General features: G+C 54.0%; 2 protein-coding genes across 5 annotated transcripts; one reads left to right on the top strand and one right to left on the bottom strand.

Moving 5' to 3' along the window:
* Positions 1 to 1,353: 1,353 nt before the first annotated feature.
* Positions 1,354 to 14,802, bottom strand: ZNF583 (zinc finger protein 583). Of its 4 annotated transcripts, none has more exons than XM_084906366.1 (6): positions 14,476 to 14,802; positions 10,695 to 10,812; positions 9,063 to 9,189; positions 7,872 to 7,970; positions 3,018 to 4,966; positions 1,354 to 2,808 (listed from the first exon to the last, which is right to left on the bottom strand). In XM_084906366.1, the coding sequence occupies exons 1-5, from the start codon at positions 14,682 to 14,684 to the stop codon at positions 3,474 to 3,476; spliced, it is 2,046 nt and encodes a 681-aa protein (XP_084762492.1). In that variant the 5' UTR covers positions 14,685 to 14,802; the 3' UTR covers positions 1,354 to 2,808; positions 3,018 to 3,473. The 4 variants fall into 4 exon arrangements, with proteins under 4 accessions (XP_084762492.1, XP_084762491.1, XP_084762494.1 ...); XM_084906365.1 differs by having other exon boundaries at positions 9,063 to 9,210; positions 10,686 to 10,812; XM_084906368.1 differs by lacking the exon at positions 14,476 to 14,802 and adding an exon at positions 13,438 to 13,572 and having other exon boundaries at positions 9,063 to 9,210; positions 10,686 to 10,812.
* ZNF582 (zinc finger protein 582) lies at positions 14,466 to 22,452 on the top strand. Its single transcript, XM_084906410.1, has 5 exons — positions 14,466 to 14,532; positions 16,233 to 16,294; positions 17,322 to 17,502; positions 17,835 to 17,918; positions 19,514 to 22,452. Exons 2-5 carry the CDS (start codon positions 16,292 to 16,294, stop codon positions 20,812 to 20,814), a joined length of 1,569 nt encoding a protein of 522 aa, XP_084762536.1. The 5' UTR covers positions 14,466 to 14,532; positions 16,233 to 16,291; the 3' UTR covers positions 20,815 to 22,452.
* Positions 22,453 to 22,733: the final 281 nt, after the last annotated feature.

The following is a 22,733-nucleotide window of genomic DNA, read 5'->3' on the forward strand; positions in this document are numbered from 1 at the left end:
CTCTCGTAACCAGAGGGCAGAGTGCGCCACAGATGCTGGCATGTTTTTATGTAATTTGGGGATTCCCCCACCCCCTGCCCCATTTTAGTAAAGGACATCGGGTGAGACTGACTCTCCCCGTGTTCCACAGAGCCTCTGCAAGGCTAGGATTTTAACGATTGAATGAGGAGAGTTCTGCCTGGTCTAGCTATTCCTCCTGACCCTCCTTCCCTGAGCTTGCTTGCTGCCTTCGCCGTTGTCGGGAGATGCGCTGTGTGCCGAGTGTTAACTGCAAAAGGAAATCTCGGTTTGGCCCGTGAGAATTCTGGTGTCGACAAGCTGCCGCCCACAGAAGGTTATTACATAATTCGTTTTTCCGCACCCGGCACACGGAAGCACCTCCTTTCCTCTGCTTTTGCGGTGTCAATAGCCCGCTGGCTTACCTTGTAGTCCTTGTGATCCTGCTGTGATCCGGTGCCTGCCGCACGCTCAGTCGCCTGTTGCCTCGTCCTGCTCTGCCCATTGAGGGGGGAAGTGCCGTTTTCTACGTGGTTGTGGGAGCACTTGTGTGTTACTGTGAATTTCTCGGGATAATGGCGCCAATTCTGACCTTTAAACCTTTTGTTTGTGCTGTCTTTGACTCTGTACTCAATAAAGTTCTGACACAATCAAACCTAGAGCCTGTGTGTGTGTGTGTGTGTGAGTGTGTGTGTGTGTGTGTGTGTGAGTGTGTGTGTGTGTGTGTGGGGGGGGGGGCCTCTGCATCTCATGCCACTGAGGAAGATGGTCCTCGCTCTATAAAGTATGTTATGGTGTCCGTTAGTCACAGTTTCACATTTGGATAGAAAAGTGAGTGGAGCCAAAACCGGTTTGGCTCAGTGGATAGAGCATCAACCTGAGGACTGAGAGGTCCCAGGTTCGATTCCAGTCGGGGGCATGTACATTGGTTGCGGACACATCCCCAGTAGGGGGTGTGCAGGAGGCAGCTGGTCGATGTTCCTCTCTCATCGATGTTTCTAGCTCTCTATCCCTCTCCCTTCCTCTCTGGGAAAAAAAATCATTAAAATATATATTTTTTAAAAAAAGTGGAGCCGAAACCGGTTTGGCTCAGTGGATAGAGCGTTGGCCTGCGGACTGAAAGGTCCCAAGTTCGATTCCGGTCAAGGGCATCTACCTTGGTTGCTGGCACATCCCTGGTAGGGGGTGTGCAAGAGGCAGCTGATCAATGATTCTCTCATTGATGTTTCTGACTCTATCCCTCTCTTCCTCTCTGTGAAAAATCAATATATATATATATATTTTTTTTTAAGTTAATGGATACAAGGAGTGGATCGTTTTGTGCAGAGCAAGTCAACTTGACCAATCCTGTTAAGCCACTGGCATGAAACATCACCTTTATTATGTTCATCTGATGGAACGTGTATGTGTGTGTTCACAGAGACAATCTTCCGAGCCATAAGAAATTCTCACTAGGGTTTCATTAGGTACAAGGAACCTGTGGGTGAAACCTGGGGCCTACTAACATCAGGGTCACACTGAGTCTTCCCTGCAGAAGGACAAACGTCTGCTCAGGTCCTTCACCCTCTATGAACTCGCGTCATTTTCTCTGTGCCTGTATCCACGTGGGGTGGTCAGTGCATTGCCTGTCTTCTCAAAGAGAACACAGTATGAAGGGTACGGCAAGTCAGATGTAAGGGAACAGGGCGTGGTGTGAACTGGTGAACTGGAAGACACATGCCCACCTGAAGGTGTTCAGATTCCTTTTTCACTTAACGCATGCCATCCCTGGCTGAGGAGCTCAGCTGGTTAGAGTCTAGTCCCGATACACCAACGTTATGGGTTCTTCCCCGGTCAGGGCACATACAGAATTAATTAATGGCCGAAACCGGTGTGGCTCAGTGGATAGAGCGTCAGCCTGCGGACTGAAGGGTCCCGGGTTCGTTTCCGGTCAAGGGCATGTACGTTTGGTTGCAGGCATGTCCCCAGTGGGGGGTGTGCAGGGGGTGGCTGTTTGATGTTTCTCTCTCATCGATGTTTCTAACTCTCTATCCCTCTCCCTCTCTGTAAAATATCAATAAAATATATTAAAAAAAGTAGATACCCAGGTCACCCACCTTCAGAACAACTGCTATTCCTGATAAAAAAAAATCTCCATAACCTGAGACGTGAGCTGCTGCTGCTTTGGCTATTTCTCAGCTAATTGTCAAGGTCGTCATGTTTTCTTTGAATACCACAGTATCTTTTCATTTTACAGTTTATTTAGAGACTACTAGGCACTCTGCTGGGCCACTGACATGCATTATCTCATTGAACGTTCTCATGAACATTTTTGTGGTGAATCCTCACCCAAGGATATTTTTTCCATTGATTTTGAGAGCGTGGAAGGGAGGGGGAGACGGAGGATAACACGGATGTGAGAGACACATCGATTGGTTGCCTCCCGCACATTGTCCAACCGGAGCTGGGGCTCTGGCCTGCCACTGAGGCACGTGCCCTCGGCCAGAATTGAACCCACGGCCCTTCAGTCCAAGGGCCAATGCTGTCACCACTGAGCAGGCCGGCCTTAACTTTCGAGGTAGTGCCATTATTTCTGTGACATAAAACGGAAGCTTACAAATGACAAAATGTTTCTCCGAATTTAGAAGGCCAAAAAAATGGAAGAGCAAGGATTAGAACCAACATCTATTGGACGCAGGCATGAGTGCCTCATTCTGGATGAGTCTTCAGAGAGCAAGGTGGATGTTGGCATGAGGAGGCTCTGTAAGGCGGACTGGAACAAGGTGTCGGAGGGAGCCCTCTTAGGCTCTTTTGAGAAATGAGGGCTTCCACCTACCAACTAGCGCACATGTGTCAAACACAAGGCCCGCGGGCCAAATCCAGCCCGCCAGGCCTTGCAATGTGGCCCGCACCGCGCTGTTATCACTGCACTCCGCTGCCAGTTTATGACATTGTCAGTTTATGACTGTTCAGTAAACCATTCGGCCCGCGATTTAGGCTGGATTTTAGATTTTGGCCCCTTCTCTGATTGAGTTCGACACCCCTAAACTAGAGGATGCCACCGAGGGCTTTCAATGAGAGGAGGGATCTGATCAAACTATGTTTAATGGGTTGGTCTGCAGTGTGACAGAGGACAACGTGAGTGGTAAACGCAGTAAACCAGTGAGGAAGCTGTTTCCATAGTCCATGTCAAGTAGACTACTGTGCACTGGATGAAGAGGATGGAGTGGAAAGGATTAAAAGGAGATTCACCTTAGCCGGTGTGGCTCAGCGGATAGAGCGTCGGCCTGCAGAATGAAGGGTCCCGGGTTTGATTCCGGTCAAGGGCACGTACCTTGGTTGTGGGCACATTCCCAGTGGGGGGTGTGCAGGAGGCAGCCGATCGATGTGTCTCTCTCAGTGATGTTTCTAACTCTCTATCCCTCTCCCTCTCTGTAAAAAAAATCAATAAAATATATATTCTTTTTTTAAAAAAAGGAGTGAGACTCAAGGCGTATTTAGGAGATAAAACCTATAGCTTTTGGCAAATGACCGGACATGGAGGGCGAGGAGGAGGAGGAGGAGGAGGAGGGACTCAGGAAAGACTCCACAGCGTGGATTCTCTTGTGATGGGCCAAGTGGGCCCGCTGCCGGAAGGCCTTCCTGCAGTCCTGACACTCGTAGGGCCGCTCGCCGGTGTGGATCCTCTGGTGCAGGGTCAGCGAGCCGCTGTAGCTGAAGGCCTTCCCGCACACGTCGCACCCGTAGGGCTTCTCCCCGGTGTGGGTGCGCTGGTGCTGGGCCAGGCCGGCGTTCTGGCTGAAGGTCTTCCGGCACTCGGTGCACACGTACGGCTTCTCGCCCGTGTGGCTCCGCTGGTGCTGGGCCAGCGCCGAGCTGTTGCCGAAGGCCTTCCCGCACTGGGCGCACTCGTAGGGCTTCTCCCCCGTGTGCACCCGCTGGTGCTGGTCGAGGTAGGCGACCTGGCTGAAGGCCTTGCGGCACACCCGGCACTCATACGGCTTCTCCCCGGTGTGCACCCGCCGGTGCTGGGCGAGGTGGGCGTACTGGCTGAAGGCCTTGCGGCACTCCTTGCACTCGTAAGGCCTCTCCCCCGTGTGGATCCGCTGGTGCACGATGAGGTAGCCGCGGTGGCTGAAGGCCTTCCCGCACACGCTGCACGCGTACGGCTTCTCCCCCGTGTGGATCCGCTGGTGCTGGGCGAGGAAGGAGCCGTTGCTGAAGGCCTTCCCGCACTCGACGCACTCGAACGGCCTCTCCCCAGTATGAATCCTCTGGTGCTGGGTCAGGTGTGCGATCTGGCTGAAGGCCCTCTTGCACTCGCTGCACTGGTATGGCTTCTCCCCCGTGTGGACCCTCCGGTGCTGGGCCAGGTGCGCGTTCTGGCTGAAGGCCTTCCTGCACTCCTCGCACTCGTAGGGCTTCTCCCCGGTGTGGATCCTCTTGTGCTGGGCCAGGTTGGCGCTCTGGCTGAAGCTCTTCCCGCACTCCGGGCAGGCGTAGGGCTTCTCCCCGGTGTGGATCCTCTGGTGCAGGGTCAGGGACGAGCTCTGGTGGAAGACCTTCTCGCACTCATGACACTTCAAAAGCTTCTTTTCTACCAGGACTTTCTGGGGCTTCGGGTCAACCGGTTTTCTCCGGAGCCTCTTCTTTTGTGGCTCGTGCCTGTGTGTTCTCTCTTTGGCGGGGAAACTCTGTTTTATGGCAAATAAAACTGCGTCCTGGTGGAAAGCTTGCCAAGATTTAGCACAGTCCCTGCTTTGATCTTCAGAAAGGATTCCCTGATGAGTGAGGATCGGTTGACTAGGATGGACCTCCTTGCTTTGCAACTTGTTGTTAAGGTGGTCCCCACTCTTAAGGTCTTCTATCAGACTGGGGTGATCCAGGCTGTAACTAAGATGGCTTCTTCCTGTTGTCGCTACTTTGGATGATTCTTCATGAGTGACTTGCGTTGATGAAAATTCACTGTTTTTAAATGCATGCTCCCCTTCTAAAAGATAATAAGAGAAAAAAAGTCTTTTGTGTTTATGCAGAAGAAAATAATTTTTAAAACAAAAATCAGTGAATATAATACATAAGAACTTAAGAGAGTTGATTAAGGACATAAATTCATCATATATAATCAGTAAGGTAACTATCAGGAAAATTAAATACTGAAGAGGTTATTTAAAAAATCACAATATATATAAAACAGTCTCCAAATACCCTTCTTCTTTTGCCTCAGTTTATCCTGCATTCAAGATATGTTCATTATTTTTATTTTTTATATTTTATTTTTTTAAATATATATTTTATTAGTTCTTTTACAGAGAGGAAGAAAGAGGGATAGAGAGTTAAAAACATCGATGAGAGAGAGAGACATCAATCATCTGCCACCTGCACATTCCCCACCTGGGATGTGCCCACAACCAAGGTACATGCCCTTGACCAGAATTGAACCTGGGACCCTTCAGTCTGCAGGCCGACACTCTATCCACTGAGCCACACCGGTTTTGGCTATGTTCATTATTTCTAGGAAAACTAATTTCATAATGCCGGTGTGGCTAAAATATCTCCGTAAGATCCCCAGACCCAAAGACACACCAGGCACTATTAGCTGCCTTAGGCTGGACAAGGGCTCTGTGGTGTAACGTTCGCAGTCTGGAAAATGTCTTCCGGAATATCATTTTCTACGAGATGCATTCCAAACAAACGTAAACTTCCAGTTCATCCCTGAGGCTGAGATGCCTTTGGATGGAAGTAATTTTGTATGAAATTTCTTGGTTTTAATCTGCCACAGGCCTTCATCTGCCTCTCCCTTTCCATTCCCCAATCAAATCATCTTCTCTTCTGATCCATATTTCTCGATTGTTTCTCACCACTTTTATAACCAACCCAACATTCCAATCATGGTTCACCCATGTACTAGGAGCACAGGAACATAAATATAAAACCTTTTTTTTAAAAAAAATACATTTTTATTGATTTCAGAGAGGAAGAGACAGACAGAAACATCAATGATGAGAGAGCCTCACTGATTGCCTGTCTCCTGCAGGCCCCCTACTGGGAATCAAACCCCAGCCCAGGCATGTGCCCTTGACTGGAATTGAACCTGTGATCCTTCAGTCCACAGGCCAATGCTCTACCCACTGAGCCAAACCAGCTAGGGCCATACATATAAAACCTTTAATAACATTACAGCAAATCAGATCCAGGATAATAGGAAAGCACAATCATGACCAAGTATAGTCTATCCCAGGAATGCAAGGTTGGTTTAATATGTGAAAATCATTACCTCAGCAGATTAAAGATGAAAAATCAGATGGAGAAAGAGTATTTTACTACATTTATAAAATTTCTCAGCAAACCAGGAATAGAAATGAATTTCCTAAAATTGAGAAAGGGCATCTAAGCAAATGAACATCAACTTAATGGTGAAAGATTGAATAGATTTCCCCTTAAGACTGAGAACAATACAAGTATATGTGCTTTCACCAATTCTATTCAACCCTGTACAGAGACCGGAGCCATTATAATAAATCAAGAAAAATAAGGCATAAGGAATAGAAGGGAAGAAATAAAACTACTGGCAGATAACATGATTGTCTATGCAGAAAATGCTCAACTACTGGATGTATCTAGCAAGGTTGTAAGATAGTTAATATAAAAACCACTTTACATTCTTGAATACTAGCAGCAAGTAATTGGAAGATGGGAGTTTTTAAGAATTCTATTTATAATAGCATACAAAAATAAGACTCAAAAAAAAATTTTTTTTAAAACCACTATACTGAATGACTATAAAATATTACTAAGAGAGCTGACACCAGTTTGGCTCAGTGGATAGAGCGTAGGTTCGATTCTGGTCAAGGGCATGTACCTTGGTTGCGGGCACATCCTCAGTAGGGGGTGTGCAAGAGGCAGCTGATCGATGATACTCTCTCATCAATGTTTCTAAATCTCTATCCCTCTCTTCTTCTGTAAAAAATCAATAAAAAATATATTTTTTTTAAAAAATAGAACACTTCACAACAGATATATGAATGGCCAATAAGTTCATGAGAAGGTACTTAGCATTGTTAGTAAAATAATGAAAAACTAAATGAATCAATCCTTCAACCAAAAAAAAAAAAAAAAAAAAAAAAAAAAAAATGAGAGACGACGAAACCGGTTTGGCTCAGTGGATAGACGTCAGCCTGCAGACGGAGGGGTCCTGGGTTCGATTCCGGTCAAAGACTTGTACCTGGATTGCGGGCGCATCCCCAGTGGGAGGTGTGCAAGAGGCAGCTGATCGATGTCTCTCTCTCATCGATGATTCTAACTCTCTATCCCTCTCCTTTCCTCTCTGTAAAAAATCAACAAAAAAATATATATATTTTTAAAATACATTTTTATTGATTTTTCACAGAGAGGAAGAGAGAGGGATAGAGAGTTAGAAACATCGATGCGAGAGAATCATCGATCAGCTGCCTCTTGCACACCCCCTACCGGGGATATGCCCGCAAACCAAGGTACATGCCCTTGACCGGAATCAAACCCAGGACCTTTCAGTCCGCAGGCCGATGCTCTCTATCCACTGAGCCAAACCGGTCCTGGCCAATAAAATATATTTTTAAAAAATAAAAAAAGGAAATGAGTGACGAAAGGAAGAAACAGGAGCATTGCTGTGCCTGGATACTTTCACGTGTTGGAGCGACTCGTGCAGAACGCCAAGGCCAGGACCAGGGGACCCCGGGAGGGGGTGTACGCCGAGAGCAGACGCTGGGGACCTCGTGCTAAAAGCTGCCCTGACGTGTGTCCCAGGCCGGGGCCTCTGAGGAAGCCCCCAGACGAGATCAGTGGCAGCGGGGACCCTCGGAACGGCAGAGCTCGGGCTCCCAGCATGGCCTCCGCCTCCCGCGCGCTCCCTCACTCACCGGAGCCGGTGTCTCCTGGCCCGGCCCTCCTCGCCGCCGTCCAGGGCTCCTGTCCTCGCTCCAGGAGGGAGATCACCGCCGGCTTGGGGGCGGACATGCCTGTGGGAGGAGCAGAGGGCGTGAGCTGGGCCCTGAGTCAGAGCAAGCCCTCGGTCCTCAGGAGAGGGACACGGGGCCGGAGCCGGTGTGGCTCAGTGGATAGAGCGTCCGTCTGCGGACTGAAAGGTCCCGGGTTCGATTCCGGTCAAGGGCATGTACCTTGGTTGCGGGCACATCCCCGGTAGGGAGTGTGCAAGAGGCAGCTGGTCGATGTTTCTCTCTCATCAACGTTTCTAACTCTCTATCCCTCTCTCCTCCTCTCTGTAAAAAATCAATAAAAGCCGAAACCGGTTTGGCTCAGTGGTCTGGATAGAGCGTCGGTCTGCGGACTGAAGGGTCCCGGGTTCGATTCCTGTCAGGGGCATGTATGTTGGTTGCGGGCACATCCCCGGTGGGGGGTGTGCAAGAGGCAGCTGGTCGATGTTTCTCTCTCGTCGACGTTTCTAGCTCTCTATCCCTCTCCCTTCCTCTCTGTAAAAAATCAATAAAATATATATTTTTTAAAAATCAATAAAATATATTAAAAAAAAATCTGGGGGAGATAAGAGATCAACCGAAGGACTTGTATACATGCATATAAGTACAACCAATGGACACAAAACTCTGGGGAGGGAGGGTATGTATGGGAGGGGGGGGGGCAATGTTAAAATATGTACACAGATAATAATTTAATAAAAAATAAATAAAAAAATAAAAAATCAGTATACCTGCCGAAAAAAAAAATATATATATATATATATATATATATATTAAAAAAAAAAAAAAAAGAGGGGATGTGTGGGAGGGAGGGAGGGGGGCAAAAAAAAAATCAATAAAATATATTTAAAAAAAAAAGAGAGAGAGAGAGAGAGAGAGCGGGACGCGGGGGCATCAGAGACAGAGCTAAGGAAGAGGAGGGGATCTGAAGGAGGAGGAAGGGATGGAAGGAAGAGGAAGAGGTAGGGAGAGTCTGAGGAAGCTGCCCGTCCCCCAGAACTCGGCCTGTCCTGGGCGCGCGGGGAGGAGAAACCCGGTGGGGTGCACCAGGGGCTCCCCAAACCTGACGTTCTGGGGCGGGCCCTGCGGGGAGGGTCTGGATCGCAGGGACCTCACCCAGCGACGCCAGGCTCCTGTAGTTCTCCAGCATCACCGTCCTGTACAGGCTCCTCTGAGCCAGGGTCAGCCGTGCCCACTCCTCCGGCGAGAAATCCACGGCCACGTCCCCGAAGGTCACCGCGTCCTGGAACGGCATCACACGCCTCTGTCCAGCTGGCGTTCCGGCCTCACCCGGTGCAGGGGGCCCGGCTCAGCCGCTCCCCCTGCTGGTTCTCGGGCCCCGTTGGTGCGCGAATCCGTGCCCCGGGCCCCTGGTGTGCATCGAAGATCCTTGGTTCACCTCTTCCCGCCCTCCCCCTCCCCCTTTCCCTCTGAGACTCACCAGTCTGTTCCATGTTTCTTTCTTTCTTTCTTTTTTCTTTTTAATATATTTTATTGATTTTTTACAGAGAGAGGAAGAGAGAGGGATAGAGAGTTAGAAACATCGATGAGAGAGAGTCATCGACCAGCTGCCTCTTGCACACCCCCTACTGGGGATGTGCCCGCAACCAAGGTACGTGCCCTTGACCGGAATTGAACCCGGGACCTTTCAGTCCCCAAGCCGACGCTCTATCCACTGAGCCAAACCGGTTTCGGCCTGTTCCATGTTTCTATGCCTGTGCGTTGAGTGTCTGCCCCCTGTTGGTCAGTGCATGTATTTTTTTTTTATTGATTTTAGGGAGGAAGGGCGAGGGAGAGAGAGAGAGAAACATCAATTGAGCCGAAACTGGTTTGGCTCAGTGGATAGAGCGTCGGCTTGGGGACTGAAAGGTCCCGGGTTCAATTCCGGTCAAGGGCATGTACCTTAGTTGCGGGCACATCCCCAGAAGGGAGTGTGCAAGAGGCAGCTGATCAATGACTCTCTCTCATCGATGTTTCTAACTCTCTATCCCTCTCCCTTCCTCTCTGTGAAAAATCAATAAAAATATATTTAAAAAAAAAAAAACATCAGTGATGAGAATCATGCATTGGCTGCCTCATGCCCACAACCCGGGCACGTGCCCTTGGCCTGAATGGAACCTGGGACCCTTCGGTCCGCAGGCTGATGCTCTATCCACTGAGCCACACCAGCCAGGGCAGGGAGAATTTTTTTTCCTAAATGAACATCCTCTTCCTCCCCTGATTTCACATCATTGCATTATATGGTAATCTATAGTCACAGACACATGGCCTCTGGAGAGCTCCCTACCGCCCCATCGGCGGCACCAAGCTATTTCTTGAATAAAGATGAAAACGCTGCCCTGGCCGGTGTGGCCCAGTGGGTAGAGCATCAGCCTGTGGACTGAAGGGTCCCAGGCTTGATTCCGGCCAAGGGCACATGCCTGGGTTTCGGGCTCCATCCCCAGTAGAGGGTGTGCAGGAGGCAGCTGATCGATGATTCTCTCTCATCACGGATGTTTCTCTCTCTCTCTCTCTCTCTCTCTCCCTCTCTCCCTCTCCCTCTCCCTTTATTTCCTCTCTGAAATAAAGGTATGTATGTTTTATTTAAATGCCGAGACGAGGAGGAAGCTGGCTGGGCTGTGGGGGACCCCCTGACGCCGGACTGGAGAAGAGGAGGGTGGTGGGGCCTCTGGGAGGCTGTGAGCTCCAGAACAGGCCCAGAGTGCTCCCCTGCGGCCCGGGGAGGGAGGGAGGACGGACGCTCCTTACCTGGGACATGGCTCTCGGCCGCGGGCGGGCGGACGGACGGACGGACGGACGGCGGGCAGCGCTCCGGCCTCCCTCAGGCTCCGCTCCGGCGGGGGCACAGGGTCCGGGGAACAGGGAGCTGGGGAGGGAGGAGGGGGCCCTGCATGGCCAGCCTGGACAGCCCACCCCGCCCCCTCCCCCCCGCAGGGCCGGTTAGGGGACCCGGAGTCAGTCCCCTGACGTGTACAGCTCTTCCCCCCGCGCTTTATTTTATTTTATTTTTTATAAATGTATTTTATTACCGAAACCAGTGCAGCTCAGTGGATAGAGCGTCGGCCTGCGGACTGAGAGGTCCCAGGTTCGATTCCGGTCAGGGGCATGGACCTTGGTTGGGGGCACATCCCCAGTGGGGGGTGTGCAGGAGGCAGCTGATGGATGTTTCTCTCTCATCGACGTTTCTAACTCTCTATCCCTCCCTCTCCTTTCCTCTCTGTAAAAAAATCCATAAAATATATTTAAAATATATATTTTATTGATTTTTATATCAATAAAATATATATCAATAAAAATATATCAATAAAATATATGTCTTTAACCCTTTGCACTCCGCTGTCCCCTTTCAGGGGACATTGCAGTTTATTAGTGATTACGGGGAAATTGAGTTAATTCAACGCACGTTTCGCAAAGTAGCGTCGAGTAGCTGGTAGCCAATGTCCAGAATGGTTCGGAGTGCAAAGGGTTAAAAATATATAAATTTTTTATTGATTTTTTATAGAGTGGGAGAGAGAGAGTCAGAAACATCGATGAGAGAGAAACATCCATCAGCTGCCTCCTGCACACCCCCCTCCTGGGGATATGCCCGCAACCAAGGTCCATGCCCTTGACCGGAATCGAACCTGGGGCCTCTCAGTCGCAGACCGACGCTCTGTCCACTGAGCCACACCGGCCAGCTCCGAGTCTGTGGTGATAATCTGGGCCAGTGCCTGCCCCTCGGAGCGGCTCTCACAGGGGAGGGTCCCCCCTGCACACGGGAGGGCTGGCTCCTCGGGGGCGTTACTCAAGGCTCCATGGCAACGAGCGATGGAGTCCACCTGGAACCCAGGTCCGACTTTTTATTTTATATTTAATATATTTTTATTGACTTCAGAGCGGAAAGGAGAGAGAGAGAGAGAGAGAGAAACCTCCATGATGAAGGAGAATCAGTGACCGGCTGCCTCCTGCACGCCCCCACACTGGGGATGGAGCCCGCAACCCGGGCCTGTGCCCTGACCGGGAATCGAACCGTGACCTCCTGGTTCCTAGGCCGACGCTCAACCCCTGAGCCACCAGGCTGGGCTCCAGGTGTGAGTGTGACCTTCCCGCCAGGCGATGACCTTGAAGGCAAACGCGGCCCCACCCTTTCTACAAGGACGAGGGGAGCTGCGGAGTGGGCATGGGGGGGGGGGGGGTCGTGTGGTCTGGAGGACGGAGGGCCAGGCCGGCGCTGGGCCTCTGGGCCTGGCTCAGGGCGAGCTGCCCCCGGAAACCCCTCTCTCCACTCTCCCGAGCAGTTTCCCTGAGGGACTACACGGGGTCACTGAACCCTTCATCGGGGGTTATTTCCGGTCCTAACGGTGTGGCTCAGTGGTCAGACCGTGGGCCTGCGGACTGAAGGGTCCCAGTGTGATTCCGGCCGTGGGCACAGGCCTGAGTGTGGGCTGGATCCCCAGGAGGGGCGTGCAGGAGGCAGCTGACCAGTGATTCTCACCATGGATGTTTCTCTCTCCTCTCCCTTCGTCTCTTCAATCAATAAAAAAAAATGTTTTTAATGTAACCGATGAAGGCATCAGTAAGGGGTACAGGTCTCTCCCTCCCTCTCCGCCCCCCCCTCTCCAGAATCACATTTTTAGAGGAGTTTTTCCCAGGAACCCAGCTCCTTCAGCGGGAAGCACCCAGGTTTGGGGTCACAAGGCCTCGGACACCGGCACGCAGCTGGGGCCCCGCCGAACCCTGCTCCCCCCGACCCTCTGCCCGCCCTCGGCCCCGTCACCCGCCCTCGGCCCCGTCACCCACTCAGGCCGCCCCTCACCCCTCAGCGCACAGTGGGTCTCCCCGCGGGGGAGGACCTGCACCGGGGGGAGGGCTGGGAGCCCGGCCCTGTGTCCGCCCCGCTCAGGCCCATCGCCCTCTCCCTCCCACACCCCGGACCCCGGGCACAGGGGCCCCGGCGCACTGTCTGCCCGTCACACCGGCCCCCCCTCAGCGCCGCACACACAGCCACACACACACACACAGCCATACACACACAGCCACACACACACACACAGCCATACACACACAGCCACACACACACAGCCATACACACACACACAGCCACACACACACACGCATATACACACATACACATACGCACGCACACAGACACACGCGCATAGACACGCACGCACGAAGACACACATATACGCATATACACACATATATGCACGCAGACACACACAGGGTCCAACTGTTCACACAGGGACACACACATACATACACTCAGAGACACACAGCCACACGGTCACACAGAGACATACATATACACACATATACACACACCCACAGGGTTCACACGGACACACACATATACACACATACATACATACACACACGGCCTCACACACAGTCTGACACACACACACACACACACACACACGTTCTCATCACAGCCTCTCGGTGACCCCGGCCCCCACTTTGCTCCCGGCCCGCGGACGGCTCCCCGCCCCTCCCCACCCACAGCGGGTACCTCCCTCCGCGCGGCGGGCCGGGTCCGGGGGCCCCGCATCCCCGCTCCGGGGCGGAGCCGGCGGGGCCGGGGCGGGACCGCGGACTCACAAAGGGGCCGCGGCGCTCCGGGGAGCCGCCGGCCGCAGTGGCCGCTGGGAAGTGTAGTCCAGGGAGAAACGGGCGCGGCGCAGTGCATCCTGGGGCCGCAGGCTGGGGGCGCGGCCGGTGGCTCCACCTCCTCCTCTAGCCCCGCCCCTCGGCTCCCGCCGCCCCGCCTCCCGCCCCGCCCCTGCCCCGGCGGCTGGCCGGACCGCGCAGGCGCCGCTTGCCCGGTGGGCCCCCACTTTGCAGGAATGGCCCACGGGGTCCTCCAGGTGCTGCCCGGGGGTCAGCCTCGCGGGCTGTTCCGCGGGGCTCGTGGCCTCCGTAGCATCCCGTCCTTCGCTCTGAAGGCTCCCCCACCACCCAGCGCGGAGGCAGCGCCCCCCGGCCGGCCGCGGGCTCAGGCTGGCCCCGCGCTCTGCGCCGCACCCCGGGCACTGCCGCCGGCGTCCACGGCTGGAGGGCGGAACGGCCTTCCCGGGGACGCCCCTGCCGTTCTCCATTCCCTCCTCCCAGGGCCCGGCGCTGCCCAGCGTCTGGGAGACCCGTTTCTTACACAGCCTTCAATTCTTTTTTAAAAAAACACGTTTTTATTGATCTCAGAGAGGAAGGGAGAGGCAAGATACAGACACATCCATGATGAGAGAATCCTGGAGCGGCTGCCTCCCGCACGCCCCCGCACACACTCGCACCCACAACCGGAGAGGCGAGCACACACACTGCACATGCCCCGCACACCGCACCCCAGAATACGCACGCCCAGGTACCGCCCGCTACGAAACATCGCGAGACCCGGCCTCCGGCGCGCTGCCATCCTTACAGCCTAGAGACTACGTTTCCCAGAAGACACTGCGGCGCCGGCCCAATCGCTACGCCGCATCGGCGCTGCGTTGTGCGTCTGCGCCATCTTCCAGCTCCGGGCGATGAGTTCGCCGGTAGCGACGGGAACGCTCACCTGGGACAGCCTCGGGGGGCGCAGTGTCGGCGGCACTCGGACCCGAGAAGGCGGCAGGTGAGGGGGTCCGGGGTTTTCCGGGCGCTCCGGGGTCGGTGCGAGAGCGGGCGCCGCGGCCCGGCGGGTCTTGGGCCTGGAGGGGGAGTAACCGGCGCGTCTCGCCTTAGCATCCGTTTGCGGCTTCCCGGGTTCTGAACTACATTTCCCATCAGCCCCCGCGACGCACGCCCGGCTGGCGTCCCCTTTCTGCGTCACAGCTCATAACTTGGGGTGTGGAGGGGTCCTGACCCCCTGGAATTGCTTGCAAGTGTTTTGCATTGATACTTACGCATGCCTTTACATATATATATATATATATATATATATATATATATATATATATATATATATATATATATATATATATATATATATATATATAATTTTTTTATTTTATTTTATTTTTTTTACAGAGAGGAAGGGAGAGGGATAGAGAGAAACGTCAATGAGAGAGAAACAGATCAGCTGCCTCCTGCACACCCACTACTGGGGATGTGCCTGCAACCAAGGTACATGCCCTTGACCGGAATCGAACCAAGGACCCTTCAGTCCGCAGGCTGACGCTCTATCCACTGAGCCACACCGGTTAGGGCACACATGCCTTTTTGTTGTTGTTGTAAATCGAGGGCGAAATCTTGCACAAAAGAGTTGCAAGATCCCAAAAGATTAAGAAGCAGAGACTTACCCCTTGGGAACATTTTAGATGATTTTGTTTAAAATCTGTGAGCAACAGTGGGGAAAGGGTTGAGGAAATTTGGGCCACTCATATAATAAGATATGGCAGATAATGCTAAAACAGTGGCTTGGAGGAAGGAAGAATTCCTGTTACACGATGTCAAGGAACATTCATAATTATTTATGTATTACTTGCAATGAAATATTTGGGAAGAAGAGGAAAAAAATAAGAAAAATGTTAGTCACATATTTGGCACACTCCCAAATTTTATAAACAGCTCAAGAAGCGGTTAAGTGACAGCATTCTTAACACTTGGAAGTTTCCTATTCCAATTTCTTTTTAGGATTTGCCCCCTCCCCACCCCCTCCCTGCCCCCCGTGTTGTAGGGGGGTGAATTTGACTTCTTTTGCTGATATGAATGTCATTCATTGTTGAGCCTGAGGAGGGGCAGTGAAGGATTGAAGAAAAGACAGACAAAGAGAATACGGCTGGGGCTCGGTGGATCTCCTGTGCCTGGATGAGGACACAGAAGACCCAGCCTGCAAGCCGATGCCTTATTTATAGTCTGATTAAAGCAAGAGTAGCCCTCACTGGTTGTACTCAGTGGCTCAGTGGATAGAGCATTGGCCTGCAGACTGAAGGGTCCTGGGTCTGATTCTGCTCAAGGGCACATGCCCAGGCTGTGTGCTCGATCCCCAGGGGGATGGGGGGCAGGGGGGGCATGCTGGAAGCCGCCCTCTGGCCTTAGGCCGGGCTTTCTTGTCTATGGCCTCAGTCACTGGACAGGTCTGAGCACCCCCATCTCGGATTTGCACCAGCGACGCTCTCGGGGTGTTTCGGGGAAATGGGAGAGAGAGGCCACTGGGCCCCTGAGTCCCTTCAGCCACCGGAGGTGGGTGAGGGCCCTGTGTGTCCGTCCCCCTCTCGTTGGTCGGGAGGTGGGGCTGAACGGGGTGGGACTTGTAACCATGGCGCCCTGGGAGCCGCCAGGCAAGCCGGGTCCCTCCTGTTCGCTGTTTCCTCCCCAGCTCTGCCCCCCCAGGACGCGGGCCTTCGCCAGGAGGAGGACCCTCAGCCCATGAGGTTCTGAGCGTCGTGTCCATGGTGAGTTTTTAGATCCTGCAAAGACTCGCCCTCCTTACCCCAGATCCCCCTTCCCGCCTGCTCTCCCTCCAGAGAGCCAGGCGTTCAGGGCTTCCTGCTTTCAGGAATGAGAGGACCGGGCAGCCACAGCCCTCTGCCGTCTCCCTCTTCCCGAGGAAGTCCTTGGTTGGGGTTTATTTTTCATTTGCTCTGATGGAGTTCCAGGTCGCTCCCGGAGAATTTAGGGTGTGCCTGTTACGCCCAGACTTCGTGATCCCCAAGGACCACCAGGGAGCCGAGTCCGATGCAATAAACAAAAGAGTCTGTTCCATGCTAGCATGGGCTCTGTCCCACTCACGCCGGCAGCATGGCGGAAGAGAGAGCAAATTTCGCCCAGTCCAGGGGTTTTACTCCAGTCAGTGGTGATGTCACTGCCTCAGCTAACCCTGATTGGTTGGGTGAGGGCTAGGGATAACTCTGCCCTGTGGGGCGGAGTCAGGAGCTCATCCTCGCCCGCCCTGCCCTCTCATGCCAAGGTCAGAGTGAGTCACCATGGGGAACTCTCCAGGAAGCCGGGTTTTAATGTTCACCCCAGACCCGTGTACCAGAGCTGTGGCGTGCAGTAAAAAGGAGCTTCCCGAGAACATGTAAGCCCTGGCTGGTGTTGCTCAGTGGACAGAGCGCCAGCCTGGGGTCTGAAGGGTCCCTGGTTTGATTCGGGTCAAGGGCACATGCCTGGGCTGTGGGCTCGATCCCCAATAGGGAGCGTGCAGGAGGCGGCTGATCAGTGATTCTCTCTCATCACTGATGTTTCTGTCTCTCCCCCTCCCTTCCTCTCTGAAATCAACACAAATGTATTTTTAACAAGACACACGAGACAGAAAATGGTTTTTTAAAAAAGAACACTGAGCTCACACCCGTGTTCTCCTGTCATCGGCTCGCGTCTGAGGCCTCAGCCCCAGCCCTTTCCTTCAGGGACTCCCCCCACCCCCTTCCCACGAGAGACACCCCGTGGGGCCGGCGTGTGACCCCCCTGCCCTCGTTGCAGGGGCCGGACCAGTTCCGGGACGTGGACCAGTTCCGGGACGTGGACCTGTTCCGGGACGTGGACCTGTTCCGGGACGTGGCCGTGGTCTTCTCGCGGGAGGAGTGGGCGTGGCTGGCGCCTGCGCAGAGGGCACTGTACCGGGACGTGACGCTGGAGACGTACGGCCACCTGCGTGCGCTGGGTGAGGCCCGCTTCCTGTCCGTCTCCTCGGGGCGGAAGTGCTCTTGCCCCTTCGGTGCGCGGGGTTAAAGGGCAGATCCGCGGGGGGAGCCGCCTCGTCCCCAGACCCCGGTGCCAGTCAGGCCGTCCCCCGTCCTTTCCTGCTGCGGCCTCTCACCCTGGGCCCCGGCCGCACCTCACCGGGGCCGGGACGGGGGCTCCGGCCGCACCTCACCGGGGCCGGGACGGGGGCTCCGGCCGCACCTCACCGGGGCCGGGGCTCAGGGCCCACCCTCACCGGGGCCGGGCCGGGGCTCAGGGCCCACCCTCACGGGCGTCATGTTCTCTCACCAGGTCTCACCGTCTCCAAGCCCGACGTGATCTCCCTCCTGGAGGCGGGCGAGGAGCCCTGGCGGGCGGCGGGAGGCCGGAGCCCCGGTGAGTGGGGCGCGTGGGGGCGGGAAGCCAGCGGTGGCCGTCCGGTCCGGCAGGTGGGGGGGCGGCCCTTTGGCGGAAAGCGGCTCCTCTGAGCCCCGAGCTCTGGCGGCTCCTCCTGCGGCTCCTCAGGGAGCATCCCCTGCCCCTCGCCCCTCTGCCCCTCCCGCCCCCTCGGCCCCCTCAGCCCCCCGGGCCCTCTCACCGGCCCTAGGGGTCTGTCCGCTCAGGCTCGGCCTCTTGCTTCCCGTCCACCTCCCTTCCCCGGACCCTCTCCGCTGCAGGCCAGTACCACCACGCGGGCCCTCAGTATGGCGCCGCTGGTGCCACATGCCCACTGACGCTTTTCCTTAATTAAATGTATTTTACTGGTTTTTACGGAGAGGAAGGGAGAGGGAGAGAGAGTCAGAAACATCGATGAGGGAGAAACATCGATCAGCTGCCTCCTGCACGCCCCCCGCTGGGGGGACAGGATCCGTGATCCAGAGCCGATGCCGCGTGTTTATTTTATACCCAAACACCGGGAAGTTTCTCCAAAGGACAAGGAAAGGGGGATGTGTGCTTTCTGGAGCTTCTTTGTAAACCATCTCCTGTGGGTGAGCCCCAGTCAGATCCATCCCTGGTGCCTGGCTGGACTTACAAAGTAAATTTCACCCTCCCCAACCCCCACCCCCACCCCCTACCCCGGTGCGGGGGCTGAAGGTCAGGCTGACAGCACTCCTGCCTATGGCACAGCGTGTTTCCGGGACGCGGCTCTGCCGACGCCGCTGGATTCAGCGGACAGTAACTAAAGAAACGCCATGCACATTTACTTTATTCAGCTGCTTCTTACCGTGAGGAAAACTGTTTGTAAGTGTCCTAGAGAAATACAGTAGCTTTCTGTTCACCCTTTGCAAGTAAAAAGGGTGGATCGTTCCACTACTGACATGTAAAAAATAAATAAATAAATAAATGCCTCGTGCCTTCCCAGGCCTCTCTGCAGTTTCCTCCGGCGCCCAGTCACTGCGTTGGCTGTGGCCCCACCGGCATGTTTTTGCTTTTATTGCCTGAGCTCCTGGTGCCGTCTCCGAGGAATTACCACCAAGTGCAGTGCCCTAAAGCGCTCCCCTCTGTTTGCTTCTGGGAGTTGATAGCTTTGGGTCCTGTGTGGGTCTCCCGTTCGTGTGAGTTCACGGTGGCATTTGGTGTGAGGGAAGGGTCTTCCTTCCTTCTTTCTGGATGTTGATACCCAAGTTCCTCAGCACCGTTCATGGAAAAGACTGTCTTTTCTTTTCCTTTGTTAATGTATATTTTATTGATTTTTTACATAGAGGAAGGGAGAGGGATAGAGAGCTAGAAACATAGAGGAGAGACATCGATCAGCTGCCTCCTGCACACACACACACACACACACACACCCGCAACCAAGGTACATGCCCTTGACCGGAATCAAACCTGGGACCCTTCAGTCCGCAGGCCGACACTCCATCCACTGAGCCACACCGGTTTCAGCAGCTTCAGTTTTTCCTATGCAAGTTCCTTTTTCTGCAAAAGAAAAGAAAAAGAAAAAGAAAAAAAACAAACACAAAACTCATGCTCGCTCTTTGGTTCTCTTTCAGCCCGGGAGGCGGGGTCTGGAACGGGGGTGTCCCCTCCCGAGCGGCCCATCTGTGAGGGGCAGACCGCCCGGGCGGAGGGGACGGGCAGCCTCAGGAGCTGCGGTCTCCAGCGCTCGCACCTCCAGGATGACGGGGAGCGCAGAGGCCCCTGTGACGGACAGCGGGAGGGCCCGGACGAACATCGGGGTCCGGGGGAACTCCGCCCCGAAGACGCGCCCCCTCCCGGCCCGCAGGCACCCCTCCCTCTTTGTGAGGGAGTCCCTCCCGGGCGGGAGCCCTGTGAGCGCGATGGATGCAGAGCAGCCTGCTGGCCCGAGGGCGTCCTGCTCCAGCCCCGGGGCGCCCAGGCCCGCGCCGGCGAGAAGCCCCACAAGTGCCGGGAGTGCGGCAAGGCCTTCAGGTACGGCTCCCGCCTCCTCCAGCACGAGACCGTCCACTCCGGCCGGAAGCCCTACGCCTGCCCCGAGTGCGGCAAGGCCTTCAGCTCGGGCTCCAACTTCGTGCAGCACCAGCGGGTGCACACGGGCGAGCGGCCCTACGCCTGCCAGCTCTGCGCCAAGGCCTTCGGCCGCAGCTCCCAGCTCCTGGAGCACCAGCGCACCCACACCGGCGAGAAGCCCTACCAGTGCGCGGAGTGCGGGAAGGCCTTCAACCGCCTCTCGCACCTGCGGGTCCACGGCCGGACCCACAGCGGGGAGAAGCCCTACGCCTGCGAGGCCTGCGGGGGCGCCTTCAGCCACCGGGCCCAGCTGGTCCAGCACCGGGCCCTGCACACCGGCCGGAAGCTCTACGAGTGCAGGGACTGCGGGAAGGCCTTCAACCAGGGCTCCACCCTCAGCCGGCACCGCAGGATCCACACGGGCGAGAGGCCCTACGCCTGCCAAGCCTGCGGGCGGGCCTTCCGCGTGAGCTCGCAGCTGAAGCAGCACCAGCGGACCCACACCGGGGAGAAGCCCTACGCCTGCCCGGCCTGCGGGCGGGCCTTCACCCGCGTCGCCCACCTCGCCGTGCACCTCCGCGTCCACGCCGGCGAGCAGGCCTGCAGCCGCGGCTCCCAGCCGGCTCAGCACCCGGGCACGCACACCCAGGAGGAGCCCTGGGGCTGCACGGAAGGCGGGAGGACTTCGGGCCGTGGCCCGGCCACGCTTCCGCGTCCGAGGAGGCAGCGCAGAGACGCACAGGCGAATGCGATCGACGCTGAGAAGCCGTCCGTCAGCTCGTACCCCTTGTTGATCATCAGAGAACTCGTGTTAGCGAGCAGCCCCAGGAAGGGAAGCAGTGGGCAGAGCCCATTGGCTTAGGCCAGTCATGCCATCAGTGAATGGGACCAATGAGGAGACCCCGTTGGCTTAGGCCAGTGGTCGGCAAACTCATCTGTCCACAGAGCCAAATATCAACTCTACAACGATAGAAGTTTCTTTGGAGAGCCACATTTTTTAAACTTAAACTTCTTCTAACGCCACTTCTTCCAAGTAGACTTGCCCAGGCCGCAGTGTTTTGTGGAAGAGCCACACTCGAGGGGCAAAGAGCCGCATGTGGCTCGCAAGCCACAGTTTGCTGACCACGGGTATAAGTTGGCCATGATTACCAATGAAGCAAGGATATTTTGGAAAACAATTTGTCTCTAAAACATTCTTGATTCACCTTTTCTCACTACCCGTGTAATTTAACATTAGCCAAAGGTTTAGATTTTCTTGGGAATTGAAAAGGGGGAAAAAGGAAACAGCCAAATTACTCTTGGGTTAACAAGGAAATAAATCTTGCAGTGATAATAAATGACAGTGAGAGGTCGGCCAGGTCGCTCCATTGGACGGAGCATTGTCCTGGTGAGACAAGACTTCCTGACCCAAGAGTTAACTAATTTTAGGCCGGGGTGTCTTATTTTCCACCTCATTTGATTGTTTGGGGTTTGTTTGTTTTTTTTACAGAGAGGCAGGGAGAGGGAGAGGGAGTTAGAAACATCGACGAGAGAGAGAGAGACATCGATCAGCTGCCTCCTACACACCCCCCACTGGGGATGTGCCCACAACCAAGGTACATGCCCTTGACTGGAATTGAACCCGGGACCTTTCAGCCTGCAGGCCAATGCTCTATCCACTGAGCCAAACCGGTTTTGGCAACACCCACTTTTTAATGTTGGCATTTTTTTCTTTATGGCTGAGTATAAGGTGATTTCTGTATATTTCATAACACACACACACACACACATTTATTGTTAATCCTTACCCAGGGATATTTTCCCATTGATTTTCTTTTTAGAGAGTGGAAAGCAGGGGGAAAGACACAAAAATATGGATGTGAGAGAGACCCACTGATTGGTTGCCTCCCTCCCGCTTGCACCCCGCCCAAGGTATGTGCCCTTGATGCCATGGAACCCAAGACCCTTCAGTCCACAGGCTGATGCTCTATCCACTGAACCAAACTGGCTAGGGCAGTGGTAAGGAAACTCATGAGCCAACAGAGCCAAATATCAACAGTACAACGATTGAAATTTCTTCCGAGAGCCACATTTTTTAAACTTAAAACTTCTCTAACACCACTTCTTCAACATAGACTCTCCCAGGCCGTGGTGTTTTGTGGAAGAGCCACACTCAAGGAGCTAAAGAGCCGCATGTGGCTTGCAAGCCATAGTTTGCTGACCACGGGGATAGGGCTGTGTGTGTGTGTGACACAAGATTCTATTTAAGCCTGTAAATTATAGTAATAAACTTTCCATGGTCTTATATTATTTTATATATTGTTTCAGAATTTCCTAAAATTGAACCTTTTTTATCAAGATCACAAATTTCCAGAAATTTTTACTTTTTAAAATTTATGTTTGAATGTTACTCAAGCTCTATTTATGAACCACACTGTTTATCATTGTGTAACATCTGCCAGGTATACTCGTAGTGGTCAGCAAACCGCCTGTCTTATAAATAAAGTTTTATTGGAACACAGCCATGCTCCGTAAACACTGTCTACAGTCGAGACCGGTTTGCTCAGTGGATAGAGCGTCGGCCTGCGAACTGAAAGGTCCCGGGTTCGATTCCGGTCAAGGGCATGTACCTTGGTTGCGGGCACATCCCCGATGGGGGTGGTGCAAGAGGCAGCTGATGGATGACTCTCTCTCATTGATGTTTCTCTATCCCTCTCACTTCCTCTCTGTAAAAAATCAATAAAATATATTAGAAAAAACAAAACACCGTCTACAGCGGGCAGAGCTGAGTGGTTGGAGGAA

The sequence above is a fragment of the Pipistrellus hanaki genome (assembly GCF_964339955.1).
Source record: "Pipistrellus hanaki genome assembly, chromosome: 15".
Taxonomy (NCBI): Eukaryota; Metazoa; Chordata; class Mammalia; order Chiroptera; family Vespertilionidae; genus Pipistrellus; species Pipistrellus hanaki.